Source organism: Cydia pomonella, chromosome 14 (assembly GCF_033807575.1).
Source record: "Cydia pomonella isolate Wapato2018A chromosome 14, ilCydPomo1, whole genome shotgun sequence".
Classification (NCBI taxonomy): Eukaryota; Metazoa; Arthropoda; class Insecta; order Lepidoptera; family Tortricidae; genus Cydia; species Cydia pomonella.
The window spans coordinates 18,660,945-18,687,820 of NC_084716.1; the positions used below are offsets into that span (position 1 = coordinate 18,660,945).

The 26,876-nt window shown below is 36.3% G+C and overlaps 1 protein-coding gene across 2 annotated transcripts in view; it reads left to right on the forward strand.

Moving 5' to 3' along the window:
• LOC133525150 (transcription factor egl-13) overlaps positions 1 to 24,826 on the forward strand; it is a 531,288-nt gene extending 506,462 nt beyond the window's left edge. For both annotated transcript variants that reach the window (XM_061861413.1, XM_061861412.1), the window contains 4 exons: positions 10,480 to 10,644; positions 13,956 to 14,172; positions 23,598 to 23,892; positions 24,227 to 24,826. In XM_061861413.1, the coding sequence (XP_061717397.1) occupies positions 10,480 to 10,644; positions 13,956 to 14,172; positions 23,598 to 23,892; positions 24,227 to 24,452 (903 nt within the window). In that variant the 3' untranslated portion in view covers positions 24,453 to 24,826. The remainder of the gene's footprint in view (positions 1 to 10,479; positions 10,645 to 13,955; positions 14,173 to 23,597; positions 23,893 to 24,226) is intronic.
• Positions 24,827 to 26,876: the final 2,050 nt, after the last annotated feature.

A 26,876-nucleotide genomic window follows, 5' to 3' on the forward strand; every position in this document is an offset into this window, starting at 1 on the left:
AAAAAACAACTAAGTAATACCTAGTTATCTAATAATAAATCTTAGACTACGAAGAGTCTCGACCAACACCTTGAGAGACTCGCTTGGTGGTTGGATCAAGGGTCAGATGCAGAAGGCGATAGTCTTAGACAGTCCGTCGGTTTTTCTCTCTGCGGCCCTGACCACCAGCAGTTTGGGCCTTGGAGTATGCGAAAATCGAAGTTCGTCAATTGCGGGGCATTTTTTTCTGTCACTCTAGAGTAAAAGAGAAAGATCCCCGTAATTTGCGAATTTCGGTTTTCGCGGTAGGCCCTGCTCTACTACTGACGGCATCGGTACCCTAAGTTTTTTATAATATGTTTCTAGGTATTTTTCATTTAACTTTTACATGCATTAAAATAAAAAAAGAGAATAATACCACTTACCACCAATAACTTCACTTTTATGGTGCTTCTCGTGACCGTCAATTTTGCTCTACTGGCAATCTCTCTCTTTCTATCCCCACTCATAGAACAAGCTTCATGTCTAACTCTTACGCCATTCAGGCAGCACGTCTCTGGAACGGTCTTCCCCCTAACATTAGAAAAGCTCCCAACAAGTTTGCTTTCAAAAAATCTTTGCGTGATTTATTTGCTGGCAGTTTAAAGATCAATTAAGTATCAGTCTCACGAATCGGTTATGTATATTATGTATATATATGTATATATATATTTATTTATTTATGTAATGTATGTATGTGTCTTTATGTATTTAAGTAGTTTATAATTAATTTATGTGTATTAGGACTCTAATTCTTTCAATAACAATTTCTTTTAGTTTTAAACGCGCCGCCTACAATCTTTTCTGCTTTGCCCTAAGGTTGACTGGTAGAGAATGCCTCATGGCATTAAGTTCGCCTTTTGTACATTAAGTTTGTATTTTGTGCAATAAAGTTTTAAATAAATAAATAAATAATGCTACTTTACACATGTCTAAATTGCACACATTGGACATACGCCATAACGCTTCTAACTAAACTATAAAAGCACACATCACGTATTACAATACTTGATAAAAACCCCAGATAAACGACACAGCGGGGCGCAGAGGGTCAGCAGAATAATTAAGTCTTCTTATTAGCAAGATTTGGATTTTTATGTCGACGGTGTTGTTGTCGTAAAATGACATGTATAGGGGTGAAGGAACTTACTTTTGATGAGAATGTTTTACTGATTGAGCGGTGAAAGATGCGACATGGCTCATACGTGTAGTCAAGGAATTCGTTTTGTGCTACTTCATACCTGAGACCCCAAATTGAGTCAGCAGAATAATTAAGACTATTACTGACTAACAAGATTTGGACGGCGGTGTCGTTATAATATAATATGTTCAGGGGTGAGAGAACATACTTTTGATGAAAATATTTTATTGCTTGAGTGGTGAAAGAAGCGACCGCGACGTGGCCCATACGTGTAGTCATGGAAATCGTTTTTTGCTACTTCATACCTGAAAAACGAAATGTCGAAAGAGCGATAGAGGCTGATAAGGAAATTTCTTTATTAGTTCTCTGCAGTAAGGCCGTTTTTCACATTGACAATCAATATTGGGAGTCAACTGAACTGAACTAGGGATTTGAAGGCACAAAGTGGCATATTTAAATCTAATTACGTGATCGTACAATGCATACAACATGAAATATTTACAGGACCACTGGAGCAAATAAATTTTCAGCCAAATTACATTTTGGTCTGGCACTAGAATATAGTTTTGGACTACAATAATAACATAATCAAATTGTTAAAGGGGTCTATTGACCTGAATAGTTTTTAAATATAAAACATTTCAATTTCTTCTACCTCCTATTTGTAAGAGCACAACTGTTAGTAGCTTCAAATCTAAACTGAAACACACACCTAATAGCTCAACAGGGTATTGCTGCATAAGGGCATCATTCTACATAGCCTCAGTTCCTAAATATTATTAACCCCCAAGTCGATATCTGGTTACCGCAATATAATGAACTCGCATGTATAATATGTGTATCTGTTGTGTGTGTATATTTTCTATACATTAGCTGTAATTTATAAGTATTTTTATTTGATATTGCCTATTGATAACTGATTATTTATTATTATCTGTCACACAAGTCGCGCAGTATGCCGTTCCGCACACCTCGCTGGCTCCACAGAAACCCAGTGCCGTTGACAACGCTCAGTCGTGCTAACTGCAATGCTGAGTGGAGACCATTTCATCCTCACATCCTTATCTGTTCTGTATTCTTCAGCTTCCAATGTTTCTTTTTTTATTTCTTGTTGTCTGAATAAATGTTATTCTATTCTAAAAACCTTTATAAAATAAAATGTTATGTTAAGATATCGTTATGTTATGTTATGTGGTTATGTTCATGCTCTTCGTATCCGTGTTATTATCCGTCATCCTCATTCTCATGTTCATTCCCCTTCTTTCTCAATCGTAAGGGTCGTGACGGGTTTTCGTGACGGCAAAATCTTAAACTTTTTTTCGCCTAGGCGCCATGCGTCCAACAAGGAATTTCTTTCCAAAATAATTTAATGACGATGACAACTTAAATAACTAAACTTATTGCAATAGATTTAAAGTTTTGTTTCTCATGTGGTTCTTCTGAAGATATTTGAAATAACTAGCTATATAGGAAATTGTATTTGTTAAGATTTACCTTTATTTGCCAACCGTACAGCTAATGTATAGAAAATGATAAACTCAAATGTCAAATGACCACCTATCGTTTTAATGAAGCTGCAGGTACAAGATATTTATGGACCGTCTATCTATACTTGTTTGGCGTTTCCAGCAAGTGGAATCTACAGTAGCCGCTCAGTAATCCGGCGCTCACCAATCCGGCAGTTTTCGTCTTAGATGACCCGATCTCTAATCCGGCAGTAACACCGGACGAACGCCGGATTACAGAGCAGTTGCATTATTTGTGTGATTTCGCTCCCGCTCGGCAGTTCAATCTTGGGCCGTTGAAAAGAATTCTTTAGATGACACTTTACTGACTTTGAGAAAGTTAAGAGGCAATTATTTTTATAGTAAGAAACAAACTAAAATAAATATTTTCTTCGTTAAAGCATCATCTGCCACTTCTGCATCCGAAAACGTTTTACATGTTGAACAAAATAATAATGCGAGCCAACATATTGCCATTATTGATTTAACTGTGACAAAATTTATTTCCATACAAAGCAATAATACGGCATTTTCAATAATCCGGCATACTATATTTTTATACTATTGCTCAAAAAAGAGGTAAAATGTTTTCTACCAATCAGCGTGATCGATATTCAAGGTATGTAGTGTCAAAATAAAAAAGCTTACGGCCCGATTAGAAGAATGAGATACGATAAAAGTTCTCATTTAGATATCGTTTGTAAGTCGTATAATTTACAGAAGCAGCTCGAATCGGGCAACCACTGTCACCATGGCGTTAGAAATATCGTAGATAGATCTTATTGGGATCACAGCGGAATCGAAATAATCGTCAATTTTGACATGTCGTTTAGTTATCAATATTTTAAAGATCTTTCCAGGATCATTCTCTTGTAACAACTCAAAAGTCTACACCTTGACATTGGCAGAATCCTCCTTGCTAAAATTGGCGAGGAGTAAAACCGATTTAGGAAAAAAAAGATCTTAAACGTGTCTTAATCATTCTTTGAATCGGGCCGTTAATATGGCGATTTTTTGGGTTTCAATTCGTTAAAAAGCAGTGATCTTTTTTATTATGTGTTAATTCAAAAGCTTCTTTTAGCGTTACTTCTTTAAAGACTGGTACACTTCGACCGGTTATTCTTAAACAGTCTTAAAAGCAAGGGCTAATCAAAACCAGGAAAACTTAAATCCCAGTCATCGGAGCAATCTGCTGATCAGTCGACCGATCAGTCGGGCGATCAGATAACTGGTCTCGTTATTGCAACTCAGCGATGCAATAATTAATTCAGGATACATTGTGCAATCTGTTGTCGATATTAAAATGCATTTTAATGCAACAAGAAAAGAAGTAGAGTCGCTGATATTTAAATTAAATTGTTTTCTTTTAATATAAAAGTAATCTTCGGCTTAAAGAACCATAAAAGTTGAAACATCCTTTTTTATTATTTATACGAAAGTAGTTGATTTCGCGTGAATGTAAGTTGATATATTTGGTACTTACATTCTATAATCTAAACAGCTTCACATTAAGATGTCAAAACATTCGGAATATATCAGCTGTGAGGTCCCTGTGCTGTCCTATAGAAAACATGGACTTCTGATTGGTAGAAATGTATAAAACAGCATTTTTGTGCTATTTTGGAGATAACCATATATCCAAAGTTGTCCTCTCCTAACCTATTCACCTGGTACTCACCTTCTCTTATATACGTCCCATTGCTGGGCACAGTCATACACGAAAAGAGGCCTGAGGGCCTACCGCGAACCACGTTCGACGTGTTGCCAGGCAGGCAGGCGTAAGTATGACAGGCAGGCAACACGTCGAACGTGGTTCGCAGTAGGCCTTCTGAGCTTAGCAGTGGGAACTTGAACCCAGTGGAATCTCCTTATAAAAATGTTAAACAATATTTTGAGGCTTGCGTCTCCACGCCTCCCCTGTTACTGCCGCTACACACATTAGCGATTCATTTTGATATGTCATCGTAATGCCCCGCCAGCCCCTCGCACTTTTATGCTATCCTTAGATAATCGACATGGGAACATTTGTTCCATCCACTTTGTTAACTATTCCTACCTTATTTCAAAGACATTAAGGTTCAACATTGGCCAGTAAGTGTAGGCAAGCATTGTTTTCATTAGTAGGGGCTTCTGAGGTGATAAAACGTTGTTTTTATTTTGCCGCGAAGTATAAATGCAAATTTTGTATCGGTTGTAAAACTTAGTCGACCTTGTACCGTGTGTTTTCTTGTTTCACTTTTTTGTTTTAGTAAATATGTATATAATAGACAAGTATTGTATGCTGATATGAATCTAAAGAATTGGTTTGAAAGATTTAACATTTAAGCGGATTCGATTAATTCGACTTCAAATACAGATGTGCAAGTTGCTGATATTTTCCAAAAATTACAGGGAAATTTCACAGGAACGGTACCCCTAGTGTAAATATTTTCGACAGCGAAACGTGACGTAAGCGTTTGCGTTAAGTGTCATTTTGTATGAGATTTTTGACTTTCCAAAACGTCCCGCTTGGCGCGCTGTTCAAAAACCCATACAAAATGAGACTTAACGCAAACGCGTACGTCACGTTTCGCTATCGACTAAAATTACACTAGGGGTACTGTTGTTTTTATTTTAATTCTGACTTCTAGGCAAAAATCTACAAACCAATATTTACCTTGATCTTATTTCTAACTTTACGTGTTTGAAAAAAAATATGCGTACGCCGGTACAATAATTAGGTCTTACAATTCTCAACCTCGTTTCGTTTAGTAACTTCGGCCCTTGACTTTTAAGAACCCTTATTATGCACCAAAAAACCTTATTACCTGTTGCACAATAGTACATTACGATACAAGTGCGAAAAATAGGGAATTCGAAACGAACACGACCGAAGGGAGTGTTTTAAATCGACACGAGTTGCGAATTACCTATTCGTACATGTATCGTACAACGTTTTACAGTACATATGGCCCTTTAAATGTTCGACATAGTAACGTAATATGCTCATTTTCGCACTAGTGCGGTAAACTAGCACCATATGTACTGTAAAATACTATTATAGCGTCCGTGTTGTGCAAGTATTAATACTTTTAATAATTTAGACATCTGACATCAAGTAATGTAATTGTGCGAATAAAATTCCTAGCGAATATTAAAAGTAGATTTTTATTGAATTAATGATACTCTTATTTCAATAGCTGCCATTAATAATCCATATATTAAATTTTGCGCTCTTAATCACATCACCACTGATTAATTAAATCTTATTAATATGAGAAACACAACTAATTCTCAAATACCAGCTTAATTTAATGTAAACATGAATTCAGGGAAATGTAGATAATTATAATCCAGAAACCTACGTTGAGCTGGGCAATCCATCTGGAAGTAAGAATATGTCGACCAATGACATTTTATTATGATCCCACTGAAAACATGAATATTAAAATTAGGCCAAGTTCTTTAGTGACGCAAAAAAATGTGTTACTCTTACCTATACGGCAACCGACACTGACATATTCGCTTGCGAGTGCGTAACTTACTATCTATGCATCTCGCTCGTACTCGCATATTAGTGAAAGTAAGTTACGTAGACGTTAGCCGATATGTCAGTTTGACACTGCTAATGGCTCCTCTACACGATCGCCCAGCGCTGGACCAGAAAGATGGTCATGCGATGGTTATGGCTCCTCTACACGATGACCCAGCGCTGGACCAGCGAGATGGCCATGCGATGGTTGAGAGCACGCACTATGGAATGGGCCACGTGTAGATGCGTACGCACCATTGCTAGCACTGCCTTTGACGTGCGGATGAAAAACTGACACCGTAGCCATCCCGCAGCGCGATAAGCTATCCGAGACCACTACCTTCTCTACACGCTGGCCTATCTTATGGCCAATATGATGGCCCATCGTATAGAAGAGCCATTAGGCAGTCGTGGTAAGGCTACTGAGGGGTCAAGTCATGTATTATATGACATTAAAACCTATGTATTATTAGTAACTATATTTTCATCCCTGACTTAACGATTAATATTATGTAAACCAGGAACGTAATAATACGCAACCCGTGTTAATACGAATATGTGGACAAATATTTTTTATTATAAGGCATTAAGTACAGTTTATTATGAAATCATACAAGGGACGTCATTACTCTAAAAATAAGTAATAGCGTACAAATTGCTTTCGGTAAAATTAATAGAACTTTGTGGGAAATATTTTTTCTAGACTTTAGGTCAAAATATTCAGGCAGTAATTATAAAAGTCTTTTTTTTGCATCCAAATAGGTCTCAAAAGGGTTTCGTGAAGACCTTGCAATGTGTGCAGTTTTTTCTTCAAACTTGGCCGTTTACACCGTCGTCTAGATTTCACCCAAGATCTTGCTTTACGTCAATGTGACGTCTGTTTCATTATACGGATTTCTATCTACATAAATGAAACATCAAATTTCAACCTTAATCCCAACAGTTTAAAGGTTATAATCGTTTAATATAAAGGGATTAAACTATTTTGATATCGACTGTGGGTTTTAAATTATGTCACGGTATGTCCGGTCGTCAGTTCTAATCTCTTTGTCAGTAACTCCTACATTTCCAACGCATTTTGTTGTTTGATCTTGATCCATTTCATCTTAATCTCAGCTAAGTAGCTTGTCAATTGTGGATGAGATTACACAAGTTGGTCGCCGACAAATTATAGATAATATACTTATAATTTAAAGGGAAAGAGGAGTGGTTTATTGTGGACTAGACGCCGGCGACTTGGTCTCTCGTCGACCAAAATAAAGGCAACTAGCGCCAGGAGACTAAGCGCAAGCATCACTAAAATATGTTGTGTTCTTCACAACTATGTTCGAGAGAGAGACGTATACAAATCGTCTGGACACTCGCTCGCAGTGTGAACGCTTCCATTTGAACCCGTGTTCCTAGTGGTCGCCGGCAACCGCAACACACATACCCACGATACGACGTCGTATCCACGATACGACGTGAGTATGTGTGTTGGCCTTTAGGCGTATGAATATGATGGTGGAAATATTAGCTGTCAACAAGTATCCCTCTTCACTGCTCAGTTGGTACAGCCGGTAGGCTGGCATCCCAGATTCACGGGATCGAGTCGCCCCAGACACAGTGAGTTTTTCTTTATTTCTAAGCATTATATGCATTCTGTTTAATACAAAATTAAATTATAATTTTCTAGATTACCGTTTGATGTTCGGATGTTGATAGATGGTCGGTATTTATATCGGGATCTTTATTGATCAGATCGAGGCGCCAAATCACGCCCAACTGTTTCTATTGGCAAAGCTTCCATTGTCACAGAATATAGTGGAACCTAGATAAAATGAATCTAAAGGAAAGTGTAAATTGTTAATGATTCGCTTCTTTAATCAATAATTTAGAATTACAGAAATAAATATGTATTTGCCGTATTTATGTTTTATGATTTGTACAATTAACAGCAGGGCTCGGAACCGGTTTATTTTTAAATCCCGAAATAGCCCAATATTTTTAATTATTTTGTACTCTTCACGTAGGACTGGATCATGTATTTAGGTAACAACTTCGCATTATTAGATAGTCCCATTAAAAATGAAATAATAAACCAAAGAACGAAAAAGAACGTAATAAAACCGGTATTTTTTGTATGAAGAAAAAACCGGTTCCGAGCCTTGATTAACAGTTTATACATACACAAAACAGATTCTGATTCGCGAGTATTAAAAAGTAACCTAAGTAATAATGTAAAATACATTATTCCATTAAGAAACAGAGATTATTTAGTCCTCCACTTCAAAATACCTACGCATAACAATCAGATATCTTATTTTTCGGTCTAAAATTGCCGTGTAGAAAATTGTAGATTACTAGATTTAAACGTTTAAGCTTTTGGGACTTAATAGGAATAACTAATTAATGCGATGGAGTTTCGGGTGAAACCTTATGCTTTCATGATACTGAAATATAAATATTGATACTAAAATAAGCGTCAGCGTTCTCTTTAAATTAAGACTGTTATGACGATATAAATTCTTAATTTAAAGAGAATTTGGTGGTCACTTTCGTTGTTTTAATATGCGTATTGATACTTTCATGTATCTAAGGGTTAAAGATAATTTGAAATTGAAAAGGTGCGGCTTATCGAGGTTCAACTATGCTAAATTTAGCACCCGTTCCATCATCCCTGTACGCCGGTCGGAAGGCACACCTGTGATGGAAAACAATATATTAAACCGCAGCTGGCTTCACCCATCAAATCACGCATTTTTAGATCATCTCCAACATTAATAATGCTATCAAAACGCGGTCGAAATGTCAAAACGACGCGCGTAAAATATAAGCACCAGCTAGGCACCGCTATTAAATAAAAGTCTTTTTACATTAGATAAATCGCGAGCATCTGTCCCTTGCCGATTGCCATACGTTATGCACAGTTTGTTGTTTTTAATAAAAAGTTTAATCCGTTCGGTTATGACGGCAATTTGTCAGCGCGATGGAAAAACTTGCTCGATTACCGCTATTACGCTAAGCGGCCTTTCTGTACGCTCATTATGTCATGTTTATTTATGCATCTTTTGTTTTCCATTAGCGATTCTTTTTTTCAATCCATATTTTACTTAAAGCGATATTACTGTCGGCAGGGAAAGGATAAAACCGTCTTGAATTTTGCATTCTTTCCGGTCGTTTTCAGCACCCAATAACGGCGTGTGTTACAACCATTAACAGTTCAATGCGTGCTTAATGAAGAGCTGATAAAATGTATACTGTATTCGTCAAGCTCTTGGCAATTAATTGAACTTCTTTATTTGTCTGTATGCTTTACGGTCTCAGAGATTTAGTGCGGTCTCAGTTTGATTTGTCGTCGTTTCTTTGTGTGAGCGACCATATATTGTGAGGGTGTGGAAGGAGTGATATCTGGTGAAACGGCTTTTTGAGACAAATTGTTATGGGGAGCGGCGTTTACCGACGCATTTAACTTGGACATAATCGTGATTGTAATTAAGCATTAGTCTGTGTCGATTTTATAGGCAAAGCATTTTTTCATGACGATTTTGCAATCGCTTGTGGTGCCGTTATTATTTGACAATGAAATATTTTGTTTTTCTGCACCAAAATTCTGACCAGTTCTACGAGTCATCGCCAAGTAACCGACTAACACTGACTTGAATAAGTAGCCTTGTTGCTTTTCGAAATTAGTATTACTACTTACTTGGCTGGCGCGATCACCCAAAATGAGTCTTGACCTCCAACACAACAGTCCGCCATTTTGCTCGATCCTGAACGAACGCCACCATTCGCCGACGCCTAGCTCACGGAGTTCTACCTCTACTCTATCCGTCCAACAATATTTAGGATGACTAACGAAATTGGTAGATACTCCTCTGTGTTTAGAAAAATTAGACTAGGGTTTATCCGGTTCTAAAACATCATTACGGGGTTGCATCAAGTAACTTCTAACGTAGTTTAACAACGATCACAAAGGGGACTTTCTTATCCTCAATTATGAGCAGTACTCATGCCTGCAACTATACATATAACAAAGAGCCAGAGCGACATTGCCGCCATTCTTCGTTTCAGATTAGCAAAATGTAGTTAATTATGTGCCAGAACGCTAAGTGTAAGGCCTGAGTGGACGCTCGAAGCGGAACGATCAGCGGGGCGTGCAGCGTGTGATTTGAGCTGCATGCACTAAAGCCGCTCCGATATGTTTGCATTTGTTTAACATTTACGCCTCCGCCCCGCTGCACGCCCAACTCCAGCGTCCACTCAGGCCTTATACTCGTACCAAAACTCATTTTAATACTAAAAGTATTTTCTCATTGTTACAGAATATCGGCAACGTGACAGCCGAGTTGGAGTTCCAAAGACTGCAGCAGGAACAGCTGAGGAGACAGGAGCTGGTCCGGCGCGGGCAGCATGGCATGTACCCTGGGCCGCCGCTGTCGCTGCTGCCGATGCTTGAGCAGATGAGGGCTCAGCACCAGCAGCCCAATGTAAGTGCTTAACCGTTTCTAATACTTTCTGATGCTGTTAAAAGAACGTGACCAAAAGCGTCACAAATATTATTTATTTAAATTTAATTGGCAAAGAACAAACTGATTGCAGCTACAATTGAAGGACCTTTTATTGAAATTACAATTTCATCACACTTGCTCGAAAAAGATCTTATTTCATACAGGTGTACTCAAGGACAAAGGCCTATCTTACTCTTGCGGGGATTATGCATATTTTTTTTTAAATTACGTAACTTATTCATACAAATCAAGTAGCATAAATGAGTTTTACTTTTAAAATATTGACGTTTATAATTTAATATCTTTGTTTATGTTTAAAATTATTTAATTTGATATATTTAACATCCGGGTAAAAATATTTTGTACATAATTTTCAATCGTGGCTGAATGCCGAGTAGGTCTGTGCCTTCGATGCCTAGCCTGTCAAGAAATTACAAAATGGCGGACGAATATTTGATATTTCACCGTATGACCGTATTAAAGAATTATTTCGCTTAAAATTTAGGTTTTTCTTCGCAAGTGTGATGAAAAACAATGTGTGTAACTCCGGGAGTAAGAATATTGCAAACTCGGGTCTTTACCACCCTCGTGTCCATATTGTAATTGTATTATTTAAATTACTCCATAGAGGTCGCCGGTAATCTTTTAGTAATCAAAGATGTGCAGTATAATACTCAGTACACAATATACACATGTTAACATTGCGTACAACATGCAGTAGGTACATATTTTTGGCGTAGCTAAACAATAGTATTTTATTTTATGAGTTAGAGACGTTATAATGGCTTTTAGTACCTATCTATCTTGATCAAAAAATCTTGCAATTTGATAAGATAAAACAGTAATAAGCCAGATATGTTATAAAAAAGAGTATCTTTCCTACTTATTCGTTGTGTACTAGATAGTGGATTAGATAACTTCCTTTAATTAATACGATTCGAAAATCCGACACATAACGGTTTTAGATGAAGCAACTGTACAAAGGTTCTGGTGAGATAATATTCTTATTAGGTAATCGTTAGCCATCTATCCGATAAACTTATATTTCATATAATCTATTCTTCTTCCTCATCGTGTGAAGGGATAAAAAAAAATTAAAACATTTTTTTTATTTGCCAATACTTTTATTCAAAATTCAAAAAAAAAAATCTGCAAGTAGGCCTGGCTCTTTTACAAGTCAGTACAACATTATAGTAACATGAAAAATACATAACAACATTTATAAATACAACAGCCAATACCTGGGTAAACATTACGTTATAATACTGTTAAAATAAATAATTACTACAATACAATAGAGATGTATAGTCTCTATGGTTAAAAACACATTCAATCTGGAGATGTAAAAGGTCCCCAATGTCAGAGTACTAATACTAATAAGATTTGGAAGTGTAAAGTCTCTCCAAGTGTCAAAATAAAATTTATACTAAATAAATAAACTGCGTCCGGACTGTAAAAAAAAATAATGTAAAATGTATGTATGTAAAATGTATAATTGTTAGTGCAATAAAGAATATTTACTTACTTTGCCACTTCTAGCCCTCGAGGTAGCTCTCATGAGATCTTCCTCGGTGCACACCGCTGAGCACAAAGAACAATGTGTCATAAGTATTGTTGCTTGGGTGACACCACATTCGCAGAATGTATCACCTTGTTGTCCGATTCATCGGATCGGATCGCATCGGATTCATCACCTCAAGAGGTTATCTTTTGACCGACCACTGCTCTTGTCTAAATAGCTTTCATATTCCATAAAGGGAGGTTTTCAAATTCTAATCAAATTTTACTCCCACAGGAGTACTATTTTTTTAAATCATGTTAAAGGAAGATTTAAATTGAATTCCTACTTTTTTATAAGCATTAAGGAGTTTCAATTGCAAAAGAGCAAAACTCCTATTATGTATTTGTATGAAAATGTTATTAATAATCATACCCCAAGCTTAACGCTCGTCTCGTATAAATTATAAATATTATATTACTATATAAACATATCTTTGAACATAATGTTATCATTTACCTAATTTGTCTGTCAGAGAAGTACTAAATATAGATTAGAATATAATAGAAAACTTTATTGTTAACCCCAAAAACAAACAGACGGTCTTATCGCTAAAAAGCCGTCTATTCCTTACAACTTTTAATAAAATACAATATCCAGAACGGAGCCATTTTGGGAGACACATTAACTATTAACCACCTTTCTCAGCGCTGAAGATGAAACCGAAAGTTGTACAATTACAAAACCGGTGTGTTATGCAAAATAGACCCTGCGGTGATCCATCATCCAGTTACTATAAAGATTACTTGAAGATGTAACATCCGTCCGATTGAGGAAACGTTAGTATTGGCCGCCTTTTGATTGTTTAACACGAAGATGTAACACGTTTTCATTATTAAAAAGCCGTTTGCAAGCATCGTCAATTTTCATTCAACTTACTACAGACCTCATCTCGGGTCTCAGGCGATTAGTAAACAAGCTGTGACACTTTCTAGAAGGTATTTGAGTTAAGGGACTTAAACCAGTTTATACTTTACATTTTTTATTGTTTAACCCCCTAAATTTCCCCATTAAATAAAAAAAATCTGCGGTTTTGATTTATTTACAAAATTACTGGCGGTAATTGCTATAACTGTTCCAAATTTTAGCTATCTACGTCAAATAGTCTCTGAGAAAACCGCATTTAACCGATTTGCAAGACCAAAGTGATCCCGTAAGTGTTTCGTGAACAATGTTTTGTACAGAACACTAAAAATTTGCCTCACGCAACCAGTTCCTAGCTATCTATAAGAACTTACCAGCCGTCTCTGTTGACCAGTAGACCTATAAATGACGCGTATAAAAAAAGTTTTGCCACCCTATTGCTGCCAAAAACTGGTCAGCACCAGCAGATGGTGGTGGTGGTGGTGATTTGGCATGCACCGCCGCTCGTGCCTCTAATTGGCCGTATAATTAGTGTGACACACTTGTACGATACGACCATTTTTTTATGATAAAAGTGTGTCAACAAAATTAGCGAAAAAAGTTTGCGGCCGATGTAATAAATTATTTTTTAACGTAGCACCTCTATAAAAATTCATAGATCCTTCTCTATATCTATAATAGTTATCTATTTCACATACGTAAATATAAGTAAACAGCTGATTTGATGACAATAACATCAGCGGAAGATCACATCACTATCATCACATTCATTCGTTCAATAAAACGCTACGATTTTATCCTTTAAGTATCGTGAATTTTGTATTTGTCAGTTTTCATTGTTCCCATCTAATCTTCCTTTTATTTACAGGTGGGTTCCCCCTGGCCCGCGACCGCGCAGCTAGCACAACTGACCGCCAGCGCGCGCTCCCCGCCGCCCGACCCCGACGCGCCCCTCAACCTCAGCAAGCAGCGCTCCCCATCCCCTGCGCCGATGATGCTGCCCCGCTTCGTGCCGTACCCACCTGTCCCGGACTCCCCCCAGTATAGCATGCAGAAGGACGACGAATACAACGCGCAGTGTAACAGTAAGTTGAATATATCTTAAATGTTTATATTTTCCTTTTTTATTGTGTCATCATCATCATCATCACTCCTGTGGAGGAGTAGACGCCAGTTTTCGCGGTCCTCAGCCAAGTTCTTTAGGTCCCTGTAAGACACGACATTTGCTTTTCCTTTTAGTTGTTGCGTGTAACTTGCTCGTGGTTTTCCTCTTCCTCTCCTCTTCTACCTTCGTTCTTTCCTTCCAAAATAGTTGTAAAGAAAAGTGTCGTGTCTTATCAAATGACTTATCATTTTGCCTCGTCTATTCTCTATGGTCCTCAGTAAGTTTCTCCTCTCTCAAACAATTCGCAGCACTTCTACTTTTGCACTTGTGTAACGTACCACATAGCAATCTATAAATTGTATATACAGATATCAATCACAATGAAAAAACAATGATGATCAATTCCCGGTGAATAACGGATGGTCAGCGGGCGAAATTTTTAACGCGTTGGGCCGGAAGATGGCAATCCAAAGATGTGAACTACGAGTATTATACCTATACTCTGTATCTTTAGGTATTTAAATAAAAGTAAACAAACAATTTGTAAATTTTCAGGTAGGTATAACATTTATTGGTTAACCGACCAAATACAAAACCGCCTGGATCTGTGACTGAACGACCTGACTTTAACCTACATTATTTGATCATGTAATGTTTTCATCTACCCTCAACTGGCTTAAGGAGCCATTTGAGGGTAGATTTTGTTTACTTCTATTTAACTACCTAAAGAAACAGAGAAAGTATGACTCAAGACAGTTATATTAGATGATCCATATTCAAATTCGATTAGATTAATTCTTGTATTCGAACCGTGGACAACACCAAAATCGGCGGCATCTACAATGATTGAAAAACATGATAATGCAATTAAAGTTTCGTACCTGGTTATCTTGTTATCTGTCAATCCGTCTATTAAACTGGTTTGTGGCTTTGACAAAACACTAGTTTTAAGAATTGAGTCACCTCTGACACAAGCACATCAAAGGAAACAATAACCAGATGCCGATGACACAGATTCTAAATAGAAAATTAAAATGTATCTGCGTTTGTATGTGAATCAGACTGTTTTGCTTAAAAACGAAATGTGCCAAGCGGTTTTACTGCGGTTAAATGTTATTACTTTACGTAAAGTTTAGTTTTGTTGTTCAACCTTATACATATGTCGGTTAACTGTCTAAGAAAAAATAAGATATCTTGAACAATACCACTTACAATTTCATAATTATTAATTATCTCACTACGAATAATCCAAAATTTTCATAGACATAATTATTTTAACAAACCTAATAAATTAGGAAATAATACATTAGTCCGGAAAAAGGGACGTCGTATGTGTTATAGACGGCCGCGTTTCAGCGATATCGTTTAGAAATACGAGTCATGCAAGCCAGTGGTTCCTGACAAAATCTATTCTTATAATGCGAGAAATGTTCATGTTGTAATAATTAGATATCTCATCAAATTTCTAGGTCACTCTTTATCTAAATAGCCCAAACGCATAATCGCCGATTGTGATCTTTCTCTTCTACGGTCCAGAATGACGTCCCCCTGCGTCACTAATACGTAAGTGTTCCGAAAATATGAACGCGGCTGTCTAACCAAATCATTTATTAGCGCGTTTCGGGACATAACATTGTCAAATGTAAAAGTTTACACCGTCCAATCGACTGATATATTCGACGAGCGACGTTCAAATTGGTTGATTAATATCGATTTTGTTTTAACAAAACGGACGATGTAATACAGAGTTGTTTAATAGTTTAGAAGTAATTTTAGTTATGGGTTTCTGTTTTTAGTCCAATTTGTAGCTTTATATTGAACAGCTGACTCACGGACATAAAAGAAGCATTATTTGTAGACGTATGAGTAAAATGTTTAATTGAGATGTAGATAAATGTTGTTTTATAAAACTTACGGGTGTAATCTAAATCAAGTCTTTATTCTAAAAACAACATATAGATCTTTACTTATTTATGTATTCTATTTATTTTTTGGTTCAATACACGTTATCTGAAAAGTAGTAATTTCCATGCGTGCATAATTAATATAATTATGTTTAACTGTGACGTTTTCAACTGACAGTTGTCAATAAGGTTGATTTCAAACTGAAGCTTTATGGAAATAATGTCTTATTGACAAACGACAACAAGTGCCCTTTTGGTGGAAAATAGCGCAATTAGTGAAGTTTAATAGCTCTGATAAGATTAGAAGAAAATAATTATCTTTAAGGTTCTTTTCTTGAACTGCAATTCATTAGTACTTTTTACCAATGTTTAAAAAAGATCTCGCGACGTTGATAAAAAAAAAGTTAAAACCATAACCTACCTTAACAGATCCACTTTTATCATAGATAACACAGATTGCGAAACAATATGGCTGCCAAGTTTAGGGCAGATGAAAAACATCTTACATAATAATACTCCACACATTAACCTTGTGTGACTTGTGTCAGACAAAGTTACGAAATGACAATCATTCGCTCTGACAAATAGAAAATTATTGTAAAATTAAAAATTGTATCGTTTGTAGACAGAAGTCGTTTTGAAATGGTTATTTTTTATTTTAGGTGTTTTTTCTTAGGTTAATACGTGAACTTTCTTGTTAGACATAACAATCGCAAAACGAAAAGATAAAGTCGAAACGAAAAGATGAAACAAGCGTTTCTTAAAATATATTCCACTTAATACTCGTAAAAATAAAAATCTACCCTTAAAACAAATTATCCCGCAAAACAAGACGTTATTCCAATTTCACATTTACGAAACCACGAAAATAAACAAGGATTTAGATAAATGGCTTCCAACTCAGAAATGTGAAAATTCACCAACGGGCCATGTCGCCGCTATCCGTTTAATTGCTAAATATAATTAATACATCGTGTACTCTAAAGTTATATTCTGCAATCGAAAGTGATATAGGTCACGTAGATTTTGTGTGAAATGTTTGAATCTCATAATAATTTCTAATAACGTTATACCGTTAGCAGTTCAACCATCTTTTTCTTTATCATCTTAATATGAATTGTTTGCGACTACTTTATTTCAATGCGAGAAAAACTTGTTTTTGTGACGGAACTGGTTGCAGGAAATATTAATTAAAGCTTGTCTAAAATATTAGTTGCTACATTAACTACTGCCCATTTATCATAAAAAACGTGTAAGTTTTCTACATTTCTTTCCACCGATATTTTTTATTGATTACTAATATTGTAAAGGAAGCACCACACTTGGTAAAATATAGATATTCGCGAGCCTTTCTGTCCGGTTTTTGTTGGTTTTGCCTCCCATCTATACTCTGACAAGCCAACTTTGTTAGAAGAATAAGGAGCTAAATTCAAAATGTGTATGGGAGATTGATCCTTTGTTAGCTTCTAAGTACATTTTTAAATTTGCCACCTTTTTCAACTGACGAAGCTGGTTTGCCCGGTTACAGAAGTATATTCACAGGTCACGTCAGGTCGCGGTTTTCGCACACTGGTGTGTACCGGGCATAACCCTTGGAGTGGTTGGCCGTCGACTCCCGGCCGATTATGTCATTTAAATTTCAAATTTGAATAATTGAAATGAAATCTAAATTCCAACAACTCAAAAACGACATATGCCACTTGAAGAGATAATAAAAATGACCACGTTCTAGTCAATGAATCTTCGCAAAGATTTACAATAATTAATGCAATTTATCTACTCACGAACTGGGACTTTCTGCTTACGAAACTAAAAGCACTCATACAACATAAAACGATGCCTCTAAATCCGTTTAGAAATATTAATTACACATGATAATCATCTCGATGTGTTTCTGTAAATCTTCTAGACCTGTTTTCGGATTTATTTTTATTACGTTTTCGGTCTTATTTATTTGCTTTTTTTTATTACTCAAATCGTTGATGACATTCCTGATGTCCATTGTCGTTGGCGCGCTTTTTTACTTTTTAAATTGTGAGGCGTTTTTAACTTGACTTCTATACTTAGCCTATGGTATTTTAATAGAGCTTTCTAAAATCGTTAAGAATATTATGTTATTTTTTTATATATCATATGAATTTTAACACAATTTATGACAGTGTTAATTTACGTCAGTCAATTCCGTTCTACATCGATTCGTTCGTGTCTGTTACGCCAATATTCTAGTAAAATACTGCCTTGCTAATTGACAGCAAGCAATAGCCAAACTATATACTCAACTACAATAAAACGAGGTACTTTAAATATTTGGCGTGTACCCAACGCAAATACAAAATTGCGGGTGTCGCTCGCTTCCTGCCTAAAACAAGAAGTGCAGTGAACGTGTAATAGATGGCGTTGGGGACGCGCGCTTCCGCTCTGAGCACTGATGTGCCCGCAAGTGCTTTGTATTTTTAATCAGGTAATATTTCATTTTTATTTTGAAATTGATTTAGGTAATAAAATGAGATTGTTGAAGTAAAGTTACGATTAGTAAGTAAATCGATATTTTTTTAATTACCTAAGTGAGCTCAAGTTGAATTTTAACAAGGTAGTAGTATTTTTTACCTTTAGGAGTTTATATTGGAAAGTTAAAATATCGATGGCAATAATCCTTCAGGTTTCTGAGGTATTAAAAACAGTTAATTATAAGATCGCTGCATAAATTACTTTTTAAACTCATAATTGTAGTAAGCAATTATGCTACTTAGTCAGTGTTTTACTGGTAAATGTAATAAAATATCCCATTTTCTAATATTAGGTATCTTAGATTTTCACGCAAATCACTGCGCGAGCGCACCGCCTCAGTATCGCGATGTGCCATAGGATGTTATAAATTATCTAACTGCGTGTCAAATTAATTCGAGGAATGCCCCTCTTTGAGTGGTGGATGCTTCCGCGCGCGGATTAATCGCGCAACTTACTCAAATCAAAGCAAAAAAGTCACAAATATGTTAAAATTTAAATGATTAACAGCTTTATAATAAAGCTGGTAAAATTCGAAATGGAATAACAGAAGGACGTGATATAGAACGTTTTGAGTTTGAGGGAGTTGGCGAATCCGTCAGCGTTCTAGCGGATGTCGTGATCTGACCCAATTTCTGGAGAGATGGGATCTTTTGTATAAAATGTAATATTTTCAGACAGGTTTAGCGCGCGGTCTGATCCATCTTGATATCGATGTTGCGTATACGAACAGCAAAATGAAACAAGTCAAGACGGTAAAATGAAAATTGTACAATGTAATTGTGTTTGTATTGTTGTGTTGTTGTTTTTGTTATTACTTAAAAATCAGGAATAATTTCTTTAAAATTAATGTGGATACTAAAATAGACTTAAAGAAAAAAATAACTAATCATACATACGTATACGGGTATAATACCTACCTGAAATAAATAATTCAATTCAATATCGATTCACGAATTCAATACAACATAATTGCGACTTTTTGATATTTCAGTTCCCATATTAGGGCCATGCATTTTATTAAAAGTTATAGGTTTACTACACTTATTTTTAAATGCGGAATTATTTCTGTTATTTCTATTCAGAATCACGACCTCTTTCGGTCCTAATTGCAGAAAAAACTGTCGCAAGTATTTCCATATTTCGCTCCTTCATTCCATTACCGTCACAAACGTAAACGTGAACAGTTTAATGTGAAACTGTTCAGACAATGAGTAGAAATAACATAAAAAATGTAGTGTACAACTTTAAAATAGCCCATTAATAATACTAAAGCAAAACACAATTTCTATTTCCGTTAAACCCAGAATCCGTTAACATGATCAATCCTCAACTTGTCACCTGTTAGCGAACTAGTTTAATTGCCATGCATTTGATGATAGAAATGAAACATATTTAGTTAATGCAAGTTTTCGCAATAAGGGTAAACTTAAATAAATTAAGTCAAAATTCTTTTCGTTGTCTTTTTTTTTGTCCCCTAAAAATGTGACGGAGTGAAACTTTTTGTATGAGATGAAATTTTGTTTTTAATTTTTCTCATGTAAAATATAATATACAGCTAGAAAGACGTACCATAGCAGTCGACTTATCAATCAATCAATCAAAACATTATTGATAAAATATAGTTATTTTACATGTCAACTCATTATATCTAAGTATTTAATAGGATCGCACATTATTATTTTAGATAGATATTTAGATGAAAACATTATTTGCACAAATATAATTATTTCAAAGTTCATTATTATTACGGGTTGAATTATTTTAACTTATTTATTTATTAGATAGAAGACATACTTAGATACAAACGTGACAGAGTGGTCAGAAACAAGACAACGAAAATATGAGACATATTTGAGCTGTTTAAGGATAAGGGTGTAAACATTGACATATACCTAAGGACGAGGCACTAAGAATGGCGCTAGTTCAGTGGTGTCACTCACGAATTCGAGCCAATCGTGGAGTCTAATGCATCTAGTTGCGACCAATCGCGCGCGTGATGCGAACTCATCAACCAATCGCGTTGTGGCACTAGACTGCACGATTGGCTCGAATTCGTGTGCGTGACACCGCTGTACGGACTTCATTCTCATTGCCCGTAAGGCCCGTCCTTAGATATACTTACATATGTCAATGGGTGTAAACCACAAAGATCTGCCAATAAAACTTGAACTTTCTGTCAAAAAGATAAATTATATGATCTTTTTCGCTAAACTACGTCCAATTATAATTGACCGAGCTTTGGCGAAAGTCTTTGTTTCAGCTTTGGCAAAAATGCATTCGCATGTCCGGATGGTTTCCTCTATGTGTCGCAATTCTAAACCGCTTCTCGTGAAATTTTTTGAACAGGTTCGATAATTAGATTTTTTTAAATGCCAGAGCCATACTATTATTGAATTTTAAGCTATTTTGTATTCTCGCGAGGTCTACAGGCCACTAGTTTAGTAATTTATCGATATACTTACATACTCCAAAGTGGAACGTCCCGTCCCTACCTGATTCTGGAGCGCGTTTACGACGGCTCTTAATAAAGTACGGCTAATTTGATTGGTTTGTATGTTTTGCGCTGTTTATTAGCCTGATTATGATTTGTGAAATAATTGTAACATTACAGCATAAAACACAACACAACAACAACAACAACATCAACAACATCTGAGTTAAGCAATCATTGCGGATTGAAATATGCTTTACGATGTGTACTCGTAATGTGTATTGTAATTTTGTTTCTACCATGCGTTTTTTAGATTGATTGTAGTTAAATGATTTTATTTATTCATAACTCATATTGTAGACAAGAAATGTTAACGTACAGTCGCCATCAGATATATCGGAGCTTACAAATATCTGAACACACCTCTATTGTCAAAGCATTAGAGTGCATGTTCTGATATTTTTGAGCGCCTCAGGCGTCCTGATATATCTGATGGCTACTATACAAGTTCGGGTTGAAGCTATAGTTAGAACAATTTCTACTAATCATAATCAACCATGGAGCAAACTATAGGTATCTAGTATCTGTTTTTTTGAACTATGATGTATTTACCCATAGGAAATAGTATGGGACGCTCTTTTGTGTCTTCCATAGAAAATGTATTGAGTCAGACCAAGCTAAGTTGGCAGCGATTATGATATCCCAGACGGTGCAAGTGTTAAGTAAAGATCATAATTTTATAAAAGTTTGACGTCTAAAATAACACGTGCACTATCAGGGCTATTTAAATCGCTGCCAACTGAGCTTGGTCTAATTCTAGTGTATTTTACAGTAAAAAAAACAGACTATCGAATAAACGTAAGTTCCGTTCTACGACTATAATGAATACTTACTGTAATGTGTATTTTTTTTTTATATTATTAATATTAATGTTTTTGATTTTGATTTGGAGTTCTATATTTTGCGACGTATGTAAATATGCTCTATAATAATTATAACGTGTAAATTGGTTTTACTAATAAATAACTTGTGACTTAAGCGGTATAGATAACAAACAAATAAATAAATAAATTTGAGTGCGCACATATGCATTTTTATTTATCTATAAAAATAATAGCATACTTGGATACTGATTTAAATTCATGCTATCCTTCTAATTTCGCTTTATACCTACGAGTAAACCAGTTTTCCCCAATTAAATAAAACAAATACGGTATCTTATTAGTTCACACCCAAATAGCATCACCGAACGCAATTATCAAGAATCTACGAATTATAACACCATTAACATAGTTTCCTTATAGAAATTCGTTATTTCCACCGTGAACTAGGCGAGTGTGTGAAACGTAACGACATCGACTATAGTTTATAGCATACCAAACTAAAGTGACATTCCTTTGCGCTCAGTATAATCTTTACTAATGAATTCATCATAAAACCACGTCGGTCCGTTTGTGGATCTAAATCACGTAATCGAGAAGAATCTGTTGTGTTATTTGGGTTTATGGATGTTTTGATACTTCTGTCACTGATTATAATTTGCTGTTTTGAAAAAAATAGGAAAATAATTGAGATCCAATGACTTAGGGTGGTATTCCACATATTAGTAGATATGTTGTATCTTCGTAATATAGCTAAAAATGGTATTTCCGAAACCCCGCTAGAAAGGTGTTAATCCTCAGTTAACGACCATTTTACGACATCGTTCACAAATAACCTTAATTTATAGCATAGCTTAGAATCGCTACTGATGGACTCATTCCCATACAATTAGTGGACAACAGGCACTTTAGCTTTTTTATTTTCTCTAGTGTAATAAAATTGTGTAATCCGCATACTTTTCGAGTTCGTACCGTAATTTATTTTTACGAGTATGTTTATCGGCCCACCACGTATACTTAAATTAACCCAAATATAGATACAAACATACTTGTCTTGCCAAAAATATATCTAACTTAAAACAGAAGCTATGAGTTATTCACTTATGATTTGCCTTTTGACTATAGCTACGGAATTTATAGGCAATTAACTTCAAAATTATAATTAAATACAGTAAAGTCAACTCTAAAGGGGCGTTCCGAAAAAGCTTTGGTTTGTCGGGGATGCGATGTGACGCGTATTGTAGCTAATTTAATAATCTGTAGAAATATGTCAACGGTATTTAAAGCTCAAATAACAAAATGTATCAGGCCAAATATCGGCTTTTTAGCTTTATCAGAAACGTTTCACACATTCACCGCATCACGGCTAGGCTGCGGTGCGGATAACGTAGGTTTCCAGATTTGTAACGAAAACGCTTCGTAGAGGCATGTGATTTTGACACTGAATTGGTTTTGCTGAAATGCCCCGAAGCTCCAAAAATCAAGCACACTTCTTAGGTCAAGCAATGGCCCCTAGAACATAGAAAAATACCAAAATCAAAAGCTATTCAAAAACTGGACATTTGAAATCATAATGTCTTTTGCCTCTGTTGAACCATAATGTTTCGGTTCATCTCGCTAGTTTTTCATAACCTAACTCAAAAGCATACCAAAATCTGAACCAACCCTTTCTCTCTTCCAGCATCCTCCTGGGGCCAATCGCCCGCCGAAGACACCGAGAAAGCAAAGTTAGTTCGCCAACCGAAACGCGATGAGGCAGGCAAACCCCACATCAAGCGGCCAATGAACGCCTTCATGGTCTGGGCCAAGGATGAACGCCGGAAGATCCTCAAAGCCTGTCCGGATATGCATAACTCTAACATATCGAAGATATTGGGAGCGCGGTGGAAGGCCATGTCGAACGCTGAGAAACAGCCGTACTATGAGGAGCAGTCGAGGCTGTCGAAGCTGCATATGGAGAAGCACCCTGATTATAGGTAAGAAACTTTTTGCCTTTATAGATTCTCTCGCCGAAACTCATAAGAAACCTTCACTGCTATGCGTCAATCGAAAATCTCTTTAGCTAGGTGTCATAGAAGAAAGACTATAGGTGCGATAACGATGCAAAATTCCCTAATTGATTGTCAAAAGTGTGAAGAAAGCAGAACCGGCTTTGCGTTTCTAGCGAAAGCATTAGACATTTGTTTAATTTGATGTTTATGATCGGTGAATCCTCAGCGGTCCCAAGCAAAAAATTTATCTCTAGAAGCCCTCCCGTACATATTGGTCTCAAATGCAACCCTATATTGATAATGATCGATCGACTTCCAGGTACCGACCGCGACCCAAGCGGACTTGCATAGTCGACGGCAAGAAGATGCGGATATCGGAATACAAGAACCTGATGCGCACGCGGCGCCAGGAGATGCGGCAGCTGTGGTGCCGGGAGGGCGGCGGCGAGCTGGGCTTCCTGCCGGGCCCGTCGAGCTCGCCGCCGGCGGACGGCGGCTACCTGGCCGGCTTCTCGCCGCCGCCGTCGCCGCGCGCGGAGGACTGAGGGCCGGCGCGCGGCGGCTGGCCCTACCCCGCCGCGCCGCCCGCGCACCACCCCTGGTAACTTCTGGAAAAGATGACCTTCCCGCGGAACATTTTTTGTGCTACACGCCTGTAAAGTTGGGCGATATCGATGCCAGTGTCACAATTGGATCTCTCTCGTTTAAACAAAATGTCTATAATTATGAGATTATTCCATTAGTGAAATAAGCGTTAGGACCCTTTAGGGGTTTTTGGGAATATTTGGCGATTTATGCAAAATTGTGCCAAACGTTTAACCGACAATTAGGGAATTAGATAAAAGTGTATATAACTTCAATATTTAAAAAATCGGTCCCGATATCGGGAAAATGTACATACATCTTTGTAGATATTTAACGTTTTGGCTTTTGTAGCGTAAGTTTCAGAGATTATAACTATCTAAGTACCTTTTAACTGTTTTAGACTTGGAAACGTGTTCCGAGGATTGTACGTAGACGCTTTAGACTTAAAATCGAGAATATATCAAACCAAAAATTCGAAGCGTATGCTTGAAAATTGTAGTGTTTTGAACACAGAACTGTTTTGAATCCAGTGAGATCTGTTAAAGCATAATGATTGTAATTAAATAATAATCTTAATACTCATAGTTTTAGTAGGAATCGCTACTATTGTAAGATACAGTTTAATTGGTATTTGTAAGAATAGTGAAAATTGTTTTTCATTTTCTGAGGATTTTTTTGAATCTTTATAAAAGATTGTTTTTGAACCAGTGTGCACAAAGCTTTACATGGTTGTCAATTCAATAATTGTCAATTGTTTTTATACAAACCAGTGTTTTTTCAACGCGATTATTAGTCGCCAAGCAGGCTTGGCTCTCTAAATCTAGTATTATTTATAAAGTTACAATTTGACATAACTACCAATTCTGTACCCCTAGTGTAACTGTGATCGACATCATAACGTGACGAACGCGTTTGCGTTAAGTGTCATTTTGTATAGGATTTTGAGGTTCCAAAACGTCCCGCTTGGCGCGCTCTTTCGAAATCCAATACAAAATGAGACTAAACGCAAACGCGTACGTCACGTTTGGAAATCGAATTTATTTACACTAGGGGTACTGATATAAAATCTTATTGGTATTTTATTGTAACCTTATACGGTGTTGACGAAATTACGTAAAAGAGCCAATCCATATAGAGCAATAATATAGATTATAATTTTGTAGTACAGACACTAGCGCCATCTGTTGGGATGTCAAATTAACTTATAATAATTAATTAGGAGTTATCTATCGCGGTTGTGTAGTCTATGGCTTATCAAAAATGTACTAATAGGGAATATTACACAAAACTCTGCCTAGAGGGCGCTACCACAAACTGAGGGCGTATCGCGAAACGCGAAATTTCTTTATCTGCTTCTCCATCACTCATGCATATTCAGGCGATTTAATACAAACCGCCTTGATGCATCAAAGGCATAGTGAAAACATGTCAAAAACTGTTTAAGGCATAGTATGTATGTTACTCTAATATGTGCTTGTCCTGCAGAACATTGCAGTAACATCTCCGATTAGCCTTTTGAACGCCACGCCTATCGCACGCGGCGCGTAATCGTGAACCTTGTCGGTACGCATGAAGGTTGATATTGGGCTGTAGCTGCGCGCGTCATGTGACGTCTTTGGCGGTCAAAAGGAAAAAAACTTTAAATGGGTTGGTTCTTTTACGCGTAATTATGTCTAAATTTGGTAAAATTGGCACGAGTGTAAACACGGTATTATCCCCACCGACTTGTGGGTTATATTAAAATAAAATAAAAAATGTTCGCTTTATCAAATCGTGCAATTTACATTAGTAGGAAATAGTGTAAGCTGTAGGTACAAGCATAATAAATAATGTGTCATTACTTAGAAAAAGGGACTTTGGAGGTTGGCCGAGAGCCAAGCGGCCATTGGTTCGTTTTCCCATGAAACGACACAATTTAGTGTTTATAATAAGTACAGAATACAATGTTGTATAGATATTTAGAGTTAATTAAACCGTGGTTGTTTGACGTTAATTGCCATTTATAATTTTTGTTATTTATTTTTCTTAAAAGTTTTTGTTTCCCTTTTTTTATTTGTAACGCTGTATGCCAGTAATCGAGAACGTAGACTAGATCTTAAATTAAAAAAAATGTGTACGTGGATTAATGTTTATGGATTAAGTAGTGTGTATTATTCTTAGTAAATGTGTAAGGGTTTAGACAGTGCCGTTAAATTATTTATTTTTATGTTGAATACATGTAAATACGCGATATTTGAAGGTAAACGTTAGTAATGTGGTTGTTTAATTATTAATACTTCACCTCTGGATGTGACTATTTTTTCATTCCATACTTTTTTGCAAAGAAATCAATTATTCTCTTGGATAGTAAAAGCAAAATCGGTGATATGTAAAAATGTAGACTT